The 20078-nt window shown below is 36.8% G+C and overlaps 2 protein-coding genes across 2 annotated transcripts; both read right to left on the bottom strand.

The window, feature by feature from the left end:
• Positions 1 to 6478: 6478 nt before the first annotated feature.
• On the bottom strand, positions 6479 to 9851 carry LOC139119777 (uncharacterized). The gene is made up of 5 exons (XM_070683664.1): positions 9621 to 9851; positions 8643 to 8720; positions 8202 to 8361; positions 6911 to 7126; positions 6479 to 6642 (listed from the first exon to the last, which is right to left on the bottom strand). Exons 1-5 carry the CDS (start codon positions 9744 to 9746, stop codon positions 6560 to 6562), a joined length of 663 nt encoding a protein of 220 aa, XP_070539765.1. The 5' UTR covers positions 9747 to 9851; the 3' UTR covers positions 6479 to 6559.
• A 1213-nt stretch (positions 9852 to 11064) lies between these two features.
• LOC139120549 (uncharacterized) lies at positions 11065 to 19861 on the bottom strand. Its single transcript, XM_070685024.1, has 7 exons — positions 19613 to 19861; positions 14230 to 14364; positions 12902 to 13038; positions 12340 to 12396; positions 11876 to 11939; positions 11490 to 11534; positions 11065 to 11177 (listed from the first exon to the last, which is right to left on the bottom strand). Exons 1-7 carry the CDS (start codon positions 19722 to 19724, stop codon positions 11065 to 11067), a joined length of 663 nt encoding a protein of 220 aa, XP_070541125.1. The 5' UTR covers positions 19725 to 19861.
• Between the last annotated feature and the right edge of the window lie 217 nt (positions 19862 to 20078).

Below are 20078 nucleotides of genomic sequence, written 5' to 3'. Positions count from 1 at the left end.
TCAGGGATAGGGTACAAGCTTTAAAAGTGTACAGACTACTTATCTCAGCTGGGACGGCAAAGCTCCAGTCTCAGAGTTGTAACATGAATGAACATGATGAATGAACAGTCCTTCGGCTTGCAGGCTTGTAGTTGCACAAAGTCCACAGTATAAATCCAGCGTTGGCAGTGAAGGTCTTGAAAAGTCTTGAGAATGACTACTGCTGGAGTTTAGTAACACACAAGAGACACGATCCCAAAAGTCTGACTGGAAGCTGTGCACGTCCCTTTTATAAAGGCATATAAGAACAATCTAGAACTTTTATTGACATGCTAATTACTGTTCTAAAATTATCTCCCTTACACAACTAATCAACCTTCCAGAACATTCCAAACATGACTAATTGAATTCAAGGTTGTGAGGTCATTAAGGGCAGCGACCTTGAGAATGTTCTAGACTAATTGAACTCAGGTCATAATGAGTGTGGAGGAAATGACCCTCATAACACACCCCCTCTTCAAAAAAAAGAAAATTTTTGAAAGAAAAATCTTTCTTTTGCAAATGTAATCTTGAAAAGATTTAAGTACTCAAAATTTTTTTTCTCTAAAGTAAAATTTCTTGAAAGTGAACAACAATAAACTCTAAATACGAGAGGGACAGTCTGCAATTAAATTGTCTCTGCCTTTGATATGTCTAATATCAAGATTAAACTCCTGTAACATTAAACTCCATCTTAGCAATCTCTGATTTTTGCCTTTAAATTTCTGCAGAAAAACAAGAGGGTTGTGATCAATATAAACTACTATTGGCTGATTTGAAGAAGTAACATAAACTTCAAAATGTTGTAAAGCTAATATCAAAGATAAAGTAACACTCTTTTTCAATTGTAGAGTAGTTTCTCTGGGATTTGTTAAATTTGCGTGAAAAATAGCAAACAGGATGATCTACACCATGACTATCCTCTTGCAATAAAACAGCACCAGCAGCCGTATCACTAGCATCCACAGCTAATTTGAATGGCAAAGTGAAATCTGGTGCAGACAACACTGGAGCACTTTGCAGTATGGCTTTAAGTGTATCAAATGCCTGTTGGCATTGCTCTGACCAAACAAACTTTACTTTCATTTTAAGTAAGTTAGTCAAAGGCTCAGTAATTGTGGAGAAATTTGGACAGAATTTTCTGTAGTAACCAGCCATACCGCATCAGTTGTCGTTTGCAGTTTGGTATGGGAAAACTTGAAATGGCACTGATTTTGGCATCAACAGGTTTTACCTCACCCTGTCCTACAGTATGTCCGAGGTAAGTCACCCTCGCCCAACCAAACTCAGATTTGGCAAGGTTGACAGTCAATATTGCTTTGCTCAGTCTCTCAAAGAACTTCCGCATGAGCTTGATGTGTTCCTCCCAGGTGTCACTATACAGGACGACGTCGTCAACGTAAGCTGCACATCCGTCTAGCCCGGATATGACGTCGTTGATCATCCGTTGGAATGTTGCTGGAGAGTTCTTCATTCCGAATGGCATCAACTTGTACTGGAACAATCCGTCTGGTGTAACAAAGGCGGATATTTCACGAGCACGATCCGTCAGAGGGACTTGCCAAAATTCCTTCAGTAGGTCAAATTTCGTCACATACTTGGCTTTTCCCACTCGGTCGATGCAGTCATCAATCCTCGGGATTGGGAAAGTGTCTGTCTTTGTTAAAGTGTTGACCTTCCTAAAGTCCGTGCACATACGATAACTGTGATCTGATTTGGGAACAAGTATGCACGGCGAACTCCAGTTACTTTTACTGGGTTCAATAAAGTCATTGTCCAGCAGGTATTTGACTTCTTCCTGGAGATATTTCGCTTTTGTTGGATTCAGTCTGTATGGATGTTGTTTTACAGGCTTACTGTCCCCATCATCAACGTCGTGATAGATTACGTTTGTCCTCGTTGGAACGTCTTGAAACAGGTGTTTATATTCGTGGAGCAGTTCTTTCACCTGTTGTTGTTGTTCTGGCTGGAGGTGTGCCAACTTTGTAGACTCCAGCTTCTCCAGGATTTCTGAGTTCTGAAGCTTGACCGAGCCCAGCTTTGAGTTTAGAGTATTTTCACTCAAGTCAGTTTCAGTATCACTATCTTCATAATGGCCAGAACTGACTGTACTGACAGGCTGAGTTATAGTAGGATTATCCCTATCCAAATATGGCTTAAGCATATTTATGTGACATAGCTGTTTTTGTTTTCGCCTGTCAGGTGTTATTATGATGTAATTTAAATCACTCAATTTCTTATCAATTAGGTATGGCCCAAAGTAACGAGCGTGGAGTGGTTTACCAGGAATTGGAAGAAGAACAAGAACTTTAATTTTGATTTGGTTCAAACTTCCGTTTGGAGGTGTTTTTATCGTATTTGGTTTTCATTGACTGCTGAGATGACTCAAGATTTTCTCTGGCTAATTCACATGCTTTATAGAGTTTTGTACGAAATCTGACACATATTGCAAAATATTCAGACAATCATCATCGTCTGATAGGAATTTCTCTTTAACGAGCTTAAGTGGGCCACGGACTGTATGTCCAAATACAAGCTCAAATGGGCTAAAACCAAGAGACTCTTGAATTGACTCTTTAATAGCAAAGAGCAGAAAATGAATTCCTTCATCCCACTGCTTCTCTGTGTCAAAATAGTAGGTTCTAATCATGTTTTTCAAAGTTTGATGAAATCGCTCAAGAGCACCCTGACTTTCTGGATGATAGGCGGATGACCTATACTGTTTAATGCCTAGCTGATCCATTACTTGTTGAAAAATACCAGACATAAAGTTGGAGCCTTGATCGGACTGGACACATTTCGGGAGGCCAAATAAAGTGAAAAACGTGACTAAAGCTCTCACTATAGTCTTTGTCTTTACGTTTCTCAGTGGTATGGCTTCTGGGAACCGAGTTGATGTACACATAATTGTCAACATGTACTCATTTCCTGATCTTGTTTTTGTAGGGGCCCAACACAGTCTATTAGAATCCTACTAAATGGTTCTTGAAATGCAGGAATTGGCTGTAAAGGGGCCTTTGGAATGGTCTGATTTGGCTTTCCTACCATTTGACATGTGTGACAAGTTTTACAGAAATGTGCTACATCCTGCCTGAGATTAGGCCAATAAAAGTGACTGAGAATTTTATGATAAGTTTTCCTGACTCCTAAGTGACCAGCCCAGGGGGTTTCATGGGCCAGACGCAATATTTCAGCACGGTAGGGCTTTGGAACCACAATTTGATGTTTTATAGCCCAATCGTCATCAACCAAAACGTCTGGAGGTCTCCATTTACGCATGAGAATACCAGATTTTGTATAATAGGAAACAGAGCTATCTGAAGTTTTACCTTCATCATCTACCCTGTCAAACAAAGACAAAATATCTGGGTCTTTGTGTTGTTCTGCAATGAGATTTGATCTGGAAAATATCTGACTTTGGTCAGCAGAAGTTTTACTGGAAGTTTCAAATCCACGAGGGATAACGGAATGATCCGTGTCAAACACCTGACTGAGAAAGGTGTCATTTAAGTCAACATCTGTGACATTATTTTTGAGAGTGTTTTGATTCTCAGAAGTTTTCTTTGACATGGCTCGAGTAATGGCACATGGTGGAAATAAATCAGGTATCTCTTGTTCAATTGGCTCCGGATCCTGATCTAAACTAGGATTATCAGTCACAAGTGGATTAGTAATGACCTTGTCCCCAGCAAGGTCGTTTCCAAGAAGAAGGTGAATCCCTTCAAAAGGCAAAAAATGGCCTAATACCTAAAGTCACAGGTCCAGAAGACAAAGTCCGAAGACAAATAGACATTATGGAGAGGAACAGGAATGTAGTCATTGCAATCTACCCCCTTAATAAGAACATTAGGACCTGAAAATGACTTTTCAGAAAACGCAGGGTATCTGCCAACAAAAGAGATTGGGAAGCCCCGTATCTCTTAAAATTTTGACAGGGGTAGCGGAAGCGAAATCACTAGAAAGTGATATAAAACCATCATGAATGAATGGTTCGAAAATACCCATAATGCTATCTTGAGAAGAATTGACCTTGACCTCATTAATTGGGGATGAGAGGGGTTTAACCTCAGAAAATGTGTTGCACACATTATTAGACTCTAATTGAGTTGATGAAGAAATAAAGCCGGTGGGCTTAGATCCACTTTGACCACTTTGACCTTCACGTTTTCTTTTCAATTTGAAACACTCTGACATTAAATGGCCGTCTTTCTTACAATAATTACAAGAAAGTGTACCAAACTGTTTGTCAGAAGGAGATTGAGACTTGGGATCTGATGATGTGGGAGTGTTACTTGAACTCTGTGAACTGTTGTCATTTGATTTCCTACTGTCCTTTGAGAAATTCTTGGATGAAAAGGACGAGTTAAATTTACCTGCATTGTTTCTGTAGGAAAAGGACTGGGATGGTTTGTTGAGAAAGGACGATTTGTGGGTCAATGAATAATCATCGGCCAAACGTGCAGCAACCTCCAATGTATCTGCCTTTTGTTCATTGATAAACGTCTTGATGTCACTCCGGATGCACCTTTTAAATTCCTCAATCAAAACAAGCTGTCGTAATTTGTCATAATTCTGACTGACCTTTTCCGAAGAACACCAACGGTCGAACACTTGTTCTTTTGTTCGAGCAAATTCAACATAAGTTTGATCCTTCACCTTCTCACAATCCCTAAATTTCTGACGGTAGCTAAGCTTCAGGCACCAACTCATAGTCCTTGAGAATTAATTCCTTCACAGAATCATAATTTGAAGCCTGCTCTACTGACAACTGAATGTAAATTTCTCTGGCTTTACCCACCAAAGCACTCTGCAAAAGCATAGACCAGGACTCCTTAGGCCAATTCAGACTCTGAGCAATTTTCTCAAAATGAAGGAAATATTTATCAACATAATTTCTTGGAAAGGGGAACTAACCTGAAATGCTTAGTGATGTCAAACTTGTCTGAAGGGAAGAATTTTCCTGACTGTCCAAGCTCTAAACGTTTTATTTCTACCTGTAATCGCTGTTCCTCTAATCGCAATTCTTTTTCTCTCTGTCTTTCTTCCATTTGTAATTTTTCCTGCCTTTCCCTTTCTGCCATTTGTAATTTTTCCTTTTCTAATTCCAATTTCTTAAGCTCCAAATCTGCCTGTCTCTCTTTTTCCATTTGTAATTCTTTCTCTCTCATTTGTAATTCTAGTTTCTTGATCTCCAAATTTGTCTGCATTTCTAATTCTAATTTTCTGAGTTCAGAGGTAGACTCGGGCTCATAATCTTTCAGGGTGGATTCCTCAAATTGGCCTAAATCAACTAGATGTTTGGCAATACGGTACTGTATTTCCCTCTTGCGCATAGATCTTTTGACTTCTACTTTACGGAAATTGGCCAGTGTAATAAGGTCGTCTTTTCTGAGGGAATCAAATGTGTCCTGATCAAGGTCATCCATTTCCTCTTTTTTAAATTCCGCCATGATTAAATTTCGCTGAGTTCACAGTATACAGTAGTTTTGAAAAGGCTGTCAAAATGTTGTCAAACGGCTCAAAATATTCGTATCCCGGACAAGCCCCCAATTTGTTACGTGCAGAGAAAACGAACAAAAGGGTGAACTCAGCAGTTAAGTTTAAACAAAATTTATTACAAAAATAAAACTAATTGCTAAGTCAGGGATAGGGTACAAGCTTTAAAAGTGTACAGACAACTTATCTCAGCTGGGACGGCAAAGCTCCAGTCTCAGAGTTGTAACAGTCAGTCAGATGAATGAACAGTCCTTCGGCTTGCAGGCTTGTAGTTGCGCAATTCCACAGTATAAATCCAGCGTTGGCAGTGAAGGTCTTGAAAAGTCTTGAGAATGACTACTGCTGGAGTTTAGTAACACACAAGAGACACGATCCCAAAAGTCTGACAGGAAGCTGTGCACGTCCCTTTTATAAAGGCATATAAGAACAATGTAGAATTTTTATTGACATGCTAATTACTGTTCTAAAATTATCTCCCTTACACAACTAATCAACCTTCCAGAACATTCCAAACATGACTAATTGAATTCAAGGTTGTGAGATCATTAAGGGCAGTGACCTTGAGAATGTTCTAGACTAATTGAACTCAGGTCATGATGAGTGTGGGGGAAATGACCTACATAACTATATATATATATATATATATATATATATATATATATATATATATATATATATATATATATATATATATATATATATCTAATGCGTGAATTCTAATGCGTGAATACACACAAATATGGGTACTTCGGCACAGATCGGGCTTTTAGGAAACAGGCGACTGTTGTTACATAAGTGGATGGTCACACAATAGGAACGAATCTCACAGATGTTATTATATGTAATTTGTCCAAGATTTGACTTGTGTACCAGCTAATGATGCCTGCCGGAAGTGCTTGAATGAAGAGATAACGACAGATTAATTACACAGGAAGTGGCTAATTTAGTTATTAAAGTCTGCAAGCTAAAAGGACTGTTTCTTCAGTGAACACTTGGAAATGCTAAAACATTTTAAGTACAACATGAGAATTGTCTGGTTTAAATGTCAATTACTGTAGTACAAGGCCAACACAGAGCAAAGCTGTTTAATAAACTTGCCTGAATATGTGGAACTTTGTCCAATGTTTCCTGTTAGAAAGAAATATATACATACATGGACATATATTGCAACATTCAACATTTTAACCAAAATTGTCTTTAATCTTGTCATTTATCTTGTCATTTATGTCATTAACAAATCAACGAGTATTTCTGAATTCATTAAAATCATATCAAAACCTACGCATACATACTATGTAGTAGGTCAATATTTCATAATTGAACTGTAAAGGTAAATCATAAATGGGTTAAAATTTACCGACCATTAAAAAGAAATGTCAAAAAAAGGCTGCTTTACCGAGGGTGACCATCTGTATTCCCGATTCTGCATTGTTGAGAACTGTCGCAATTTCTCCATGTCGCTTGCAAAATCTTCTCATAAGTATACAACTTATCGCTGTCGTTATGGCAACAGAAGCTGCTACGACACCGCCGACAATAAAAAAGAACACCGTCGACGGTCTCCCAGTGTTCGGATACCGTAAAGTTATGACGTTTGAAGACAGTCCTCTAGCTGTCGATAGGAGGTAATATATTGCATCAATTCGTTTCCCATGTAAGTCTTTTTTGTACTGTAGATTTCATCTATTATACTCTTCCTATGAAGCAGTTCGTGGTGTTGTTGAGTCACGCCACTAAATACTGAAAAGCAATTTTCATATGCAGTAGGAATTGCCTAGTTTTCCTTTTTGAAAGGACATTTTTAGCAGATTAAAATTAATACTACTATCTGTTAGGACTTGTTTTATTTAAATTTCAATATTTTTATCAACATGATGTATGGGCTTCTACTTCTTGCATGGTCTCTTATAAGTAGAATTCATTCGATTACCTTTCAATCGCTCCAAGCAAGATCAGCTGATAAGTAGCCAGCTTAAGTGGACTAAATGTTCTGTCACCGTTTGATATTAAGTTTAAGTTATGTGATAAGGTTAAAAGTACAGGTAGAACGAACTGGTTTGCCACAGAGTTTCTTTTAACTCTGTTTGACTCACTTTAGCAAGATAATCAAAATTTCTCTGTAAGGATATTTATGTATGATGTTTTGGCAAAATACGCATCCAAAGACTGTTGCTGAACGGGATTTGAATTTGGCAGAAAGTAAATGTACCAATGACAGACATAAGGGCATGATTTTTGTCTTAAGTTTTTGCGTTTTCGGTTTTTGATCTCTACATAATACCAAATTTATATCAAATGGAGTGTATGAATCAAGAATACATTTTAAAGTACAGATATAAGACGGAAGTTTAACAATGGACGTGTTTTAATTGTTCGTTGCACCTGTGTTTGTTAATACCGTTATGAAAAACGACTGTACAAGTATGTTTCCCTTCGCTTGATATATTTAGAGAGAAAAATAATAACAACAAAACGTACTTCTCCTAAAACAGAAACAAGCATGCTAGCCATCGGTTTCGATTCGACACTCGACGCTGCTTTGGTACAAGTTTAGTGCCGTTATAACTGTGTAAGTCTAGGATCACATGTTGTAAAATATTATTAACATCATGATAATATCTTAAAGATTATTAATAGCTTCAATTCTGAGAGTGAATTCCAAAAAGAGAATTATATTATTTCATTACCTGATGTATAATTAGCAATCGCATTCATGTCTCTTTTAGTTGTGTTGATGATACTACTTGTCGTTGAGGTCGTTTGGGCGAAGAGTTCAACAGTTAATAGCATTTCTGCCGGTAGTCCTAACTGAGTCTGGTGGTAGATATCCCTCACGACGGGGATTACCTGACAACCATAAATGATGAAATAACAAAACGTTCTACTTCTTGTACACTAAAAGCATTTGTTATCATTACAAAATGGGATAAGCAGGAAACTGTACTTCCAAAAGACGGACATTACTGTATTATCACAATCTCATTGTCATCAACGAAGCTAACGAACTGAAAAAGCTGAACCGATTCAAAGCTGCCGAATACTTAAAATAATCCGATATTTAGCATGCATAACATAAGAAGCTAACGAACTGAAAAAGCTGAACCGATTCAAAGCTGCCGAATACTTACAATAATCCGATATTTATCATGCACAACCAAATAAACTTCGAGTTCTTGCATTAGTCTGCTTTGACCAGTTGAAATTGCCTGTAATTTATGTTTGAAGAAAAAATATTCATTATTATCATTGACTGTTATAGAAAGAAAATGAAACGTAAACACTGCATGTGCCGTGCATGAACGACTGCCAGCTGAGTTTTGAGTTCAAAGAACACTGACTTTCCCTGAAGTTCCATCATTAATGTTGACAGTGATGGCCAGAACATGTAAAATATATTTACTTTAAATGTAAGATACACAAACACAAACTAACCACACACAACTGTATTATATATACAACAGTTACTGTAAATTTCAATTTTATAAGTATATTTTAATTTATACTTGTAGGTTGATCAGAATTACATAAACACTTGGTTTTTGATTTGTCTGTCCCCTTTCAAATTTGTTGACGAGTGTTCGTATCAACTTTGCTAAGCCAAACTTTCATTTCTGACAGTTGCTTCTGAGCAGCACACGTGATTTACCAACATACTGCTCATCCCAAGTATTGATGCTTCCATTTCCATTTAATTTTGAAAGTTTTACGTATCAATTTCCCTTCATCTGTCTTCTTTGTTTTCTCACAGCAGAAATGAAAGCGTCCTGATTGTGACTTTTGTCCATCTAAAGTCAACGAAGAATGATTTCAAATGAAACACTTGTGATGGCACTTACAGCGCAACAATTATTCCCCCATTCCTGTACGAAGCACCAGTTTTACTTTTAAGGTGCATGTACGAGGAATGGAGACAAGTGCTAAATCCAAATAACACATTGTAGTCAATCGTAAAAAATATATTGGACAAGCAATTGATCGACGGTAAACACAATAGCAGAATAATACAAATTAGTACATACCAAAGTTACAGTTACTGTCCCTTTAATCACACAAACATATCAGAAACAATGGGCAATAGAAATATCCTTAATAATTAGAATACTGACCGTTTTCCTAACTCTGTAGTAGACAAGTGACATGTTATCCACGTTTTCGATCACCACGTAGTATTCCTCAATGATGTTAATGTATTGCTCTTGACAGGACCAGGCCAAGATCACACGGGCTGACATATTTCCATCACAGTCCCTCTATCCACTGGTCTGGAAACGCCTATTCTTAAAGGTGTCAATCACCTAGACCGCACAGCCAAACCGCGATACGAGGGCCAGTCACATGATAATGCGTAGCTTGGGTTTGTCCTGCATGCCACAGTCCCCGATTGTGTGTACGCTTTTCTCGAATTTTCGCTGTTTTTGGCTCTATTAAGTGTTCTCTGCGTCTATCTACAACACGAAGACAGAAATTATCATATCCTGAAACCGGTGTGTGTTTTTCGTGATCTTTATCCCATCGTAAATGATGATAGTGTGCGATAATTTCTGGGGTGACCGCTGCGAGTGTGTTGACGTACGTAGCACAAGCAACGGCTGGAATCACACCGGAAAATTTGTGGTCCCCCTTCTCTTGCAATGCTAGTAGTCAGTGTCTCCAAATATGATCTAAATATGTTTTCTGTGTAATATTCTGTGAAATCATGCCTGTTAACTGAACAGAATAGGAAAGACAACTGCAGAAATGCATGTAGATTTTAGTTGTGAGGTCGCACATTTTCCCATGCAGCGTCAATATGGCGAACTCTCGATACGTACGCTCGCTCAGGCACGGCTGGAAACACACCGGAAAATTTGTCGTCCATTTCTCTTGCAATGCTAGTAGTCAGTGCCTCCAAATATGATCTAAATATGTTTTCTGTGTAATATTCTGTGAAATTATGTCTGTTAACTGAGCAGAATAGGAACGACAACTGCAGAAATGCACGTAGATTTTTTTCGCATATATATTTTCCCATGTAGCGTCAATATGGCCACAGTCCCTCTATCCACTAGAGGGACTGTGATATGGCGAACTCTCGATACGTACGCTCGCGCTCAGGCACAGTAAATACCTTTTACAAAATGCTATCATGTCAACACAATAACAAGTTTGGTAATGAACTACTCAGCTGTCGATGTTAATATTCAGCTGATTTCGCCTGTCTTCTTGATTTCGGGCAATAGTCCATGACACTTGCGAACAGTGCATGGCCATTTTGTTTTTCGATCGTGATCATAATGCAACCATAATGTGTGGTCCCTTTCAAGCTTTATCTAGAGGGGCAACGTTACCCATTTAATGAAAAAATAAATTGTTTAGTGTTTCTAAAGGGAACAAGTTGTAATGTTTTGTGATATTCTGAAAATAACAACCCACAAACGTCATGTTTTTGAACGATCACATTGCGGTTGTCATAGGATCGTGGGGTAGCGACATCGATATAGCGGCCAGTTGAACATTGTCAGTGTCCTTTGTTTAAGGTGTGAATCGTGTGTTGGTTCATATCACGGAGTGTCACAAAGAAACCAGCCACGTTTCCAGACCGGTGGATAGAGGGACTGTATTTCCATCAACAGCGCTGATGCTCTCGACATGGAAATATCTGGGCGGTTCTGCAATCTGTTGACCTTGTAATGAAAACACAGCACGTGCAACTGAAGGTCACTCGGTCCACTTTTCCAATATTTCTTATCTATCCCCAGCATTGAATCGAAACTCACCAACAAGCCGAACAATGAGTGAGTGACAAGTTGCCTTTCACATTATCTTACACGTCTGGGTATTATAATTTACAACAACATTCTCAGAAAATGATAGATAAGTAAATTCGACCTTCTTGGACATCAAAGTTTATCACTTGAAAACTTACTACAGTGTCGATATGTTCAATTCTAAGACTTCTTCTGATTTTTAAGATGAAAAATGTGAATTTAACTTACATTGTCGGTTGCAGCGATCATAACCATATATTTTCTCATCACAACCTACCAACACAGCGAGTGTCAAATGTGAAGAGACAAATAAATAGCGTCAACTACATACATTAAGCATACTCTTACTAGATAAATGAAAACATAAATATACATGAATATACAAAGAACAGTAATAATAGCAGATAGAGTATCCGTGACTGGAGATCATTAGACCGAGGATTGATAAGATGACTCTGAAATAGACAGTGCATCTAATTAGATGACGTTATTCAGTACCATATCTGTATCATTTCATCTTTTGTGTGCATGCTTAATTTAGAATGTGTCTTTAAAAGCGAAATCACTAGCCTTTATGGCAACTCAAATGTGTCCGATACACCTGTCTTACTTACTTGGTGATGTGTGCTCATAACATGTCTGCCATAAGTTCCCTGAACCAGGGAATCGTAAGCCAATCTTCAAATAAAAAACAAAATACGTTTTATACTGATTTATTAAAAATCTAAATCAATGCGTATACATATCATGCATATGCTTTCTTAACATTACAGAAACATAAGATAACACTACACTAAATCATCTTTCAATGAACAATGCATAGATAACCCTTCTGTAATACATTTCCTGATCAATATCCGGCACATATAGAAAAATGAGTTATTTGAAATTATGGAGAAATTAAGTTCTAGCAGTGCAAACGCTTTGGGTTTAGTTATTTTGATAGTACAAAAACTACATTTCATCTGATGGTCACTACTGTGCAATCTTCCCTTTAGCTTCACATTGGGTGCCAAGTTTTACTTAACGTACAGGTTATTCCATTTCTTGCGGTTAAAATCTCGGAAAGGAAGCTTACCCAGACATAATATTTTGTATCGAACTGCAAGTCTTGAAACACTGCGGTATTGGTGTTCTGAAAGATAGTATAGACACAGAGGGAAGTCTGATTCCACGGAACTAAGCACACCTCATAGTCAAATACTAATGAGAGAACATCCATTAAGTTCCCAATATGTGTTCACTTGAAGAACTACATATTGGACAACATTTTGAACCGAGTTCACGTTAACAAAGCTAGACTTTCACCATTGTCGGGCAATCATATTGGGATAGAACGAAGAAAGAATGTGTCACGGAAACGCTTTCTACATTAACGGCGATTTCGTGCCTTCAAGCCGGCGATTGCTTTTAGCTCCTGCTGGCTAAATGAATATTGACGTCATGAATATTGCGTTGACGTTATCTCTTTTTGAAGCCGGTAAACTACTCACAGAGATAGAGATATGCCTGGCCTTTATCAGGTGACCGGAAACATACTATTTAACAACAGAATTTTGCGGTAATTCTCCAATGCACAAAATAGCAACATTTTTCCCATACTGTTAATTTTATGTGACTATGCTTTAAACCCTACTAACAGTGACAACATCGATGGCCATAACCTCCGTTTCATCAGGTAACCTGTTGCATGACAACCATCTGGATAGGGTCATAGATGCTGTTACGTTCTGCGCACATGACGATGCAGTTACGAATCTTACCAAGGACTTCATCTCTGAATGACAAATGAAAAACAAACAAAAACAAAAAAGGCGCGCACGTTAAAGAACATTGCTGGCGCAGTATGAAAGTAACATTTGTATACAATGACTTGTTGAAAAATCAGATCGAAGAAGTAAGTGTGATATCTATAAGACTTCTTCTTGTTTCAAAACCGTTTTTACATTGTAACACTTTATTATATGCATCGATGTGAGTGCAATTCAGTGCATTGATTTGGAAAGGAAAATCCGGAGAGCTAGCGAGCTGTGTGCACGACGTACTGACCGGTTTCCATAGTTACCCGGTCCGATGAAGCCCTTCGACGTTTTCGATGTCAAAGTAGACGCTTAACGCTAGATGTAAAATATCCATGCGCGCACTGCTATTTTGACTTTTATTAAAATCTCTTCGATGCTGATCGATAATGGTAAAATTGTTTGAGAATGCCCTGCATGTTACTAAATGTCGTATAGCGTTTACTGTGAAGAAGCATGCAATAAAAATATTATTGCCTGAATACATGCTCTCGGGCACTTAAACCCATGCATTCAGGATATATATATATATATATATATATATATATATATATATATATATATATATATATATATATATATATATATATATATATATATATATATATATATATATATATATATATATATATATATATAAGTATGCAGATGTCCTCGTGGGAAATTACAGTGCTCGATTTAAAGCAGAGCGTTATAAATAAACAAATTACTTCAAGTACAAAGTAATGAAATCTAGTACTCAAGTTTGTCTTACGAAGTCTGACCTAGTGTCATTGGATTATGGATGGGTATGATTGCGATTTTCTTCATGCATCTTGCAATCCTCAGATAGAAGATCTAACTGAGGATTGCAAGATGCATGAAACTATAGATTTCATTACTTTGTACTGGAAGTAATTTGTTTATATATATATATATATATATATATATATATATATATATATATATATACAGTGACAAGCATGATTTATTGGTAACACTTATAGGTCATTAAGTTACGATAAAGTTTAGAATCTTTAGCTTTAAGTCATCTGTAACTCTGTAATTATCACATCCCTCTTGCCTACCGGTATACTGAGGACATACATAGATAAACTCTTGATGATAAACAAATATCCAACACAAATGATATCTTTATTCATCTTGCAGTGTAAAAGAAAAAAACGTACCTATCTCAATTTCGATGTTAAATCTCCACGACACGATCGCATTTAGATTATTTTGATCGTCTGATTGTTTCCAGTTCACTTGAACAGAGTCGAAATCAAGAAAATGAATTGCGCTTTGTGGTCCATCAGGCGATCCTTTGGAAAACGATGTGATATTAGAAATATTATCATACAGTAAAATTTGCTGAACTAAGTGCACAAATGTCCTACCATTTACATTTATGACATAGACAGTTTTCGCTGGTGCTTTCTGTCCGTCTGTCTGTCTGTCTGTGTTTGTGTTTGTGTGTGTGCATGTGTTGCATCTCGGCTATCCCAACATGGTGTGCTTCCTAACATTGCGAAGCAAAATTAGATAGAAGCTGTCGAATTATATTTCGGGCCTAAACGGCACATTTTTTTGTTTAAGTACATCCAACTTTCATCACTTTCCAAAACACAAAGTTTAAAATGTGTCGTCTGCACATTCAAGAAATTGAAATGTACAAGCTCAGAGCAAAATAGTCTGTAAATTGCATAATCATTCAAATCTACAAACACCGTGGTTTTCTAATAACCTTCAAACAAAAAGAGGGCGTATTCAGAGACTGTACAACATGGCCATATTATTTCATTGTTCAGTGAATGATTACTGTGTAAATACTGGTTGATCGTAGTAAATGCTAGAAAGAACATTGTATATTTTCCTTGTTTTGGATAATAACGTATAGTACTGTTAAAAACAGTCATAATTGAAATACCTGAATCGTACTTTGGAATCATACCAAATAAAAGTGGCGGCCATGACAAGCGTTCTATGATACTTGATATGACCAATGAATTTAATTTTCTCTGAATCATTAGATAGTTCAGTCATAAGAATTTGTACATCAAATTATTTCGATAGATTAATCTGTCAATCCGTATGTTCAATTACTGAACGCATCGAGGCGGAGGGTCATTGCCACGGACTGAAGGCGTTGAAGAGGCGACATCAGGTCTGTCGCTGATTTTTTGAGTGTTGTAAACTTCTAAAAGCTCGTTACTTTAAAGATAGAATGATCGATCTGATGATTTTCTACGGATGTGAAGAACGACACATAACACATTCAGAGAGGACCACGCAATACTAGGATTGTTATCAATGCTTGCCATGCATTATACTGCGTCTTGACATGACGTCATGAGTTACTTGAGCAATGCAGTAGTTGTCTGAGTTTTTGTGAGAAAGTATACTCTCTTAAAGGCAACTTTGAAAGAGAGCTGATTTTGGTTGGGGTATTTTTGTATCGTTTAAGAGAACGTTCGTGCAGGTGCTAATGTTGTAGATTATCTACCACGTAATAGAATAGAATCTAATCACCAACCGTTTTATCTTTCGATTAAGTAAGCATAGCATTGTAACTTAAAATTCTCACACTAATTCTACAAATGTACATGCTGTCAGTGAACACAGTGTCTCTACTTTAACGAAGACTATTTGGATAGGTGATAAAACCTCTCAGTTTTACGATTATTGGAATTAGTGCAACAGCTGACAGATTATTTAAAAAAAAATCAGATGAACTTGTTAATAATGAGTATGACTCCAGTCTTGCTGTACTTCTTGAAATGCTGTAAACAGCTGCATCTAGTTTGAAAGTGGAATGTACAGTGTCCAAGTGTAAAGGTATTAATATACGTAAAGGTTAATAAGATAAAAAATGTGTCGACGCCAAAGTCGAGAGTTGGATGAAAAGTTTTGAGCCTAACTATGAAGTCCTACTGGAATGAGTCTCTATGCTATTTATTCTTGGTCTTCAAAAAAGTCCTGAACGGCGGATATGACATCATCATGATCATCACAATGCTTTGTATCTACTGTTTATTCATGTTGGGGAAGGGATTAAAGTCTGAGGGTGCCAGGTCAGGAGAGTATGGTGGGTATCGAACGAGTTTGAAGCGGCAGTCACGCACTGTTGCCATAGCAATGACTGACTTGTGAGGTGGAGCATTGTCCTGATGGAACAAGAGACCTTTTTCCTCAACTTTCCTCGATGTTTTTATTTGATAGCCTCCCTTAAGTCTTGTATCAGCAGTGAAAGCGAACCGATAACAAACCAGTCAGTTAGTCATCTGAAGAGTTAAAATAAATGCAATCCAAGCTTCATTGATCTGGCATCGCTCCTTCATAGCTAGGCTCAAAACTGTCATCCAACCCTCGTAACTACAGCAAACTGTTATCATTTTAAAGAAAAGAACATGAAACAAAAGAGACGATGAATTTGATGAAAGCTGCTACTGAGTCTGATGTAAAAATAATGGTTCCTCATGAAAATATAATTTCTGGGGGGCCCTTCATCTAATATTTTACAAGATGGCTGGTTCTCACATTGTAAAGGCTTGTTTAACTTGGAGAGTGATTCTGAAGAAAGTGATAAGTTTTATACTGAGATTAAAATTATTGCAAATGACTTTAATCCTCTGTTTAGTGACAGTGTTTCTGATCATATTAACTGTAGTCTGCTTGATAATGGGATTCCATTTGACGTGTTTTGAATTTAAAATGTGGAAAAGCATCATGCTACGATGATATTCCAGCGGAACTGCTAAAAAACTCGTCTATAAAGTTCAAGGACTTCTGGGTCGTATGTTTAATAAATTGTTCTTTGCAGGTTATTTTCATATAGAATGAGCTTTGGGCTTAGCAGTCCCTGCGCATAAGAAGGGAGGCCCTGAAATGTAAATAATAAACCGTGGTATAACGCTTCTTTCTTTATTAGGGAGTGTTTCATCAATTCTGTACAATAGACTACAATATGAGCTGAGAAAAGTTGTCCCCTTTCTGAAAACAAAGCAGGTTTTCGTAAAGGCTATAGTTGTTTTGATAATATGTTTATACTTGAGACAATCATTAATAGATATTTTTCTTTTTGGAGACGTTTGTATTGTGCCTTTGTTGATTTTGAAAAGGCCTTCGATCGTAAGTAATTACTATTTATTATATTATAAATTGATGAAGTGTGGCTTCCATGGTAATGTAATAGAACACTTCAATGTATGTACAAATATATCCGTGCAAATATTCCGCAATACCAAATGGTGTTACTCAAGCATTTAAATGCATCTGTGGAGTCCAACAAGGGGCCATTTTATCACCTGTGCTTTTGCATCATTTTTAAAGGATTTAGAGCAGCAGCTCGAGCACACGTCTTCTAGAGCTTATTTTGGCGTCTTGAAACTGATACAGATAACACGATTGGAACTATTGTGGTATAATTAAATGGTGAAGTAAGGTCGTTTCAATCTGCAAATGTTAGCTCATCTGCTTTTCTTTTTAACTTATACACTTATTTTTATGAGTAATTTGTATTATTGCCACATTCAGCCATATGGCACCTAACACTTTAGAGAAATTTGAAAAATATAAAGATCCAATTATCCCAAATTAGGTCCGATCGTGTTACCTTCTTTTTGCCGACGATTTCATTTTATTTAGTTATAATGCCATCGGCTTGCAGAGATTTCTGAATAATTTGTCAACATATTCATAATGGAAATTGAAAGTTACAGCAAAAAACTGGATGGATGGACAGTCTCATATACATTACGTTTACTTTTTTGTACGTGGCACACAAGTTTTATAGATTACATTGTAGATAAGAAGAACCGACTCATTTGAGTGTCTGAATAGAACACACAAGGGAATTGCTAAATTACTCATTGAGTTGATCACAGAGACCGAAATTAATTAGGACAGCACTCTGGCTAGACAAATCATAATGCAATGTATACCAACTGATGCCAACCTTTTTTATAGACACACAAGGATAAACAGTGGAGTGGAGTGTTACATGATTAGTATTTCACTCAAATGAATCGGTTCTTTTTATCTACAATGTTATCCACAGAACTTGTGTGGGACGTACAAAAAAGTAAACGTAATGTATATGAGACTGTCCAACCATCCTGTTTTTTGCTGTAGTGTTAGTAAAACTAAAATTATGGTATTTAGAAAAGCTGGTGGGTTGAGAAATTATGAGCAGTGGTTTTACAATAGATGATCCAGCAAATAAATCAATGTTTGCTTTGAAGAAGACTTTGTCGAGGTGCGAGTCACTTGATGTAAAGATTTCAATGAAGATTTGCATTGTACAATTTTGTCGAAATGAATATGGGGCTTCCACATGTCAGAAAATGTTGAAAGAGTTCATCGTAAATTTTCCCAGTACTGTGTTGGGTCTCTATAAAAATGTTTCAAACCCAATTATTTATGGTGAGCTTGGAAGAATACATTTATAAGTTTACTCTTTGAGATATGAGCGAATTGTTAAGTATTTGTTAAAAATTTTAAATATGAGCCACAATCGCTTTGCGCATGAATGTTATAAATATCGATACAAAGAAGCTGAAAATAGTCATAAATAGTGGGCTTTGAATGTAAAAAAATTGCTATCGTATGGTTTTCGCTTTGTGTGCCAACACCTTCACTTTTTAATATTTTAAGCAGAGAATTCATGATAATTTTGTACTTAAAGTTACTTTCACTTGTGAGTCTTACCTCACGAGTAGTGAGGACAGCAAACAGAGATCAACATTGTGTCGTTTGAGATCCTCAACACATAAGTTGAGGATAAAAACTGATTGTTCAAAAGGTATTCAACGTAAAAATAGAAAGTGTGTTTACTTGGAATATGACGTTGTAGTTGATGAATATCATATTGGTTCGGTGTGCCCATTTTATACTGACTTACGATAAAAGTATTTACCAAGGAACTTTTATCAAGATTGTAATTATAAGAAATTTATCATGTTAATGCAGTCAGAGTCTGAAAAATAGAGTATTTTGCCAAAATTTTTACTTTTTCCCTTTCAAACCTCGAGGGGGACGTAAACATGAGTTAGAGAAGCAATTGCTAAATAAATAAATATATATATATATATATATATATATATATATATATATATATATATATATATATATATATATGTGTGTGTGTGTGTGTGTGTGTGTGTGTGTGTGTGTGTGTGTGTGTGTGTGTGTGTGTGTGTGTGTGTATGTGTGTGTGTGCAGGAAAAACGTTTAAGTTGTCAATGCAGGCAAAATATGGTGCTCAATGTATTTAGTTCAGGACGATAATACTGGAAATAGTGGAAGTTGTAACGGTTCCTCTACAGACTGTTTCATATACATAGCAGAAAATTCTTTCCTTTTAACGACTGGCCTATTAATGGCTACAACCGTCTAATTTGCATATGCATACCAACCTGCTGTACCTTAAGAACAGTCCCATTCCCTCCTGGAGATTGCCTCGCAATGAAACAGTATATAGAGTAACCATTAATGCTAAATGACACCTTTAGGGATTCGACAACAGAACAAGTCCTTAAAAACACATTAATGCAAAATTGGAAACCAGTTTACCTAATAAGGACATATCACGATCTTGATATTCGCCATGTGCACCTGGTTTGGGTACTGCGCCAACTGTAAATATTAAAGCTAAAAACGTTGAGCAGATATCTCGAAATTCCATTCATCCAAAGAGAGACCCTAGAGAAACTTCCCAGGGTCTATGGTTTCAAGCTGTTCAATCTGGTCACTGCCACTTGTGAGTTGACTCCTTACTTCTGTTCTTGACTTGACTTGCTTTTGTTGCTCTCCAATTTTACCCTAGAAAAAGGAGTGAAGAGTAATTCAGTTCATTCAATAAAGTCTTTATGAGTTCGATCGAAATGTAAAGACAAGTAAAATTATTCAACAGTGACGAAGAAATTACAATATAGTTCAAAGGCCAATAGAACTCAGCTATTAGTTTATGCTTGAAACAACAAAAATTGATCACTACCTAGCGACTCAAAATTGAATTCAACGATGTTGCCAGAGAAAA

Source organism: Ptychodera flava, chromosome 20 (genome assembly GCF_041260155.1).
Source record: "Ptychodera flava strain L36383 chromosome 20, AS_Pfla_20210202, whole genome shotgun sequence".
NCBI lineage: Eukaryota > Metazoa > Hemichordata > Enteropneusta > Ptychoderidae > Ptychodera > Ptychodera flava.
Note: the sequence above shows the minus strand (reverse complement) of the source record. Positions and strands in the feature narration are given on the sequence as shown.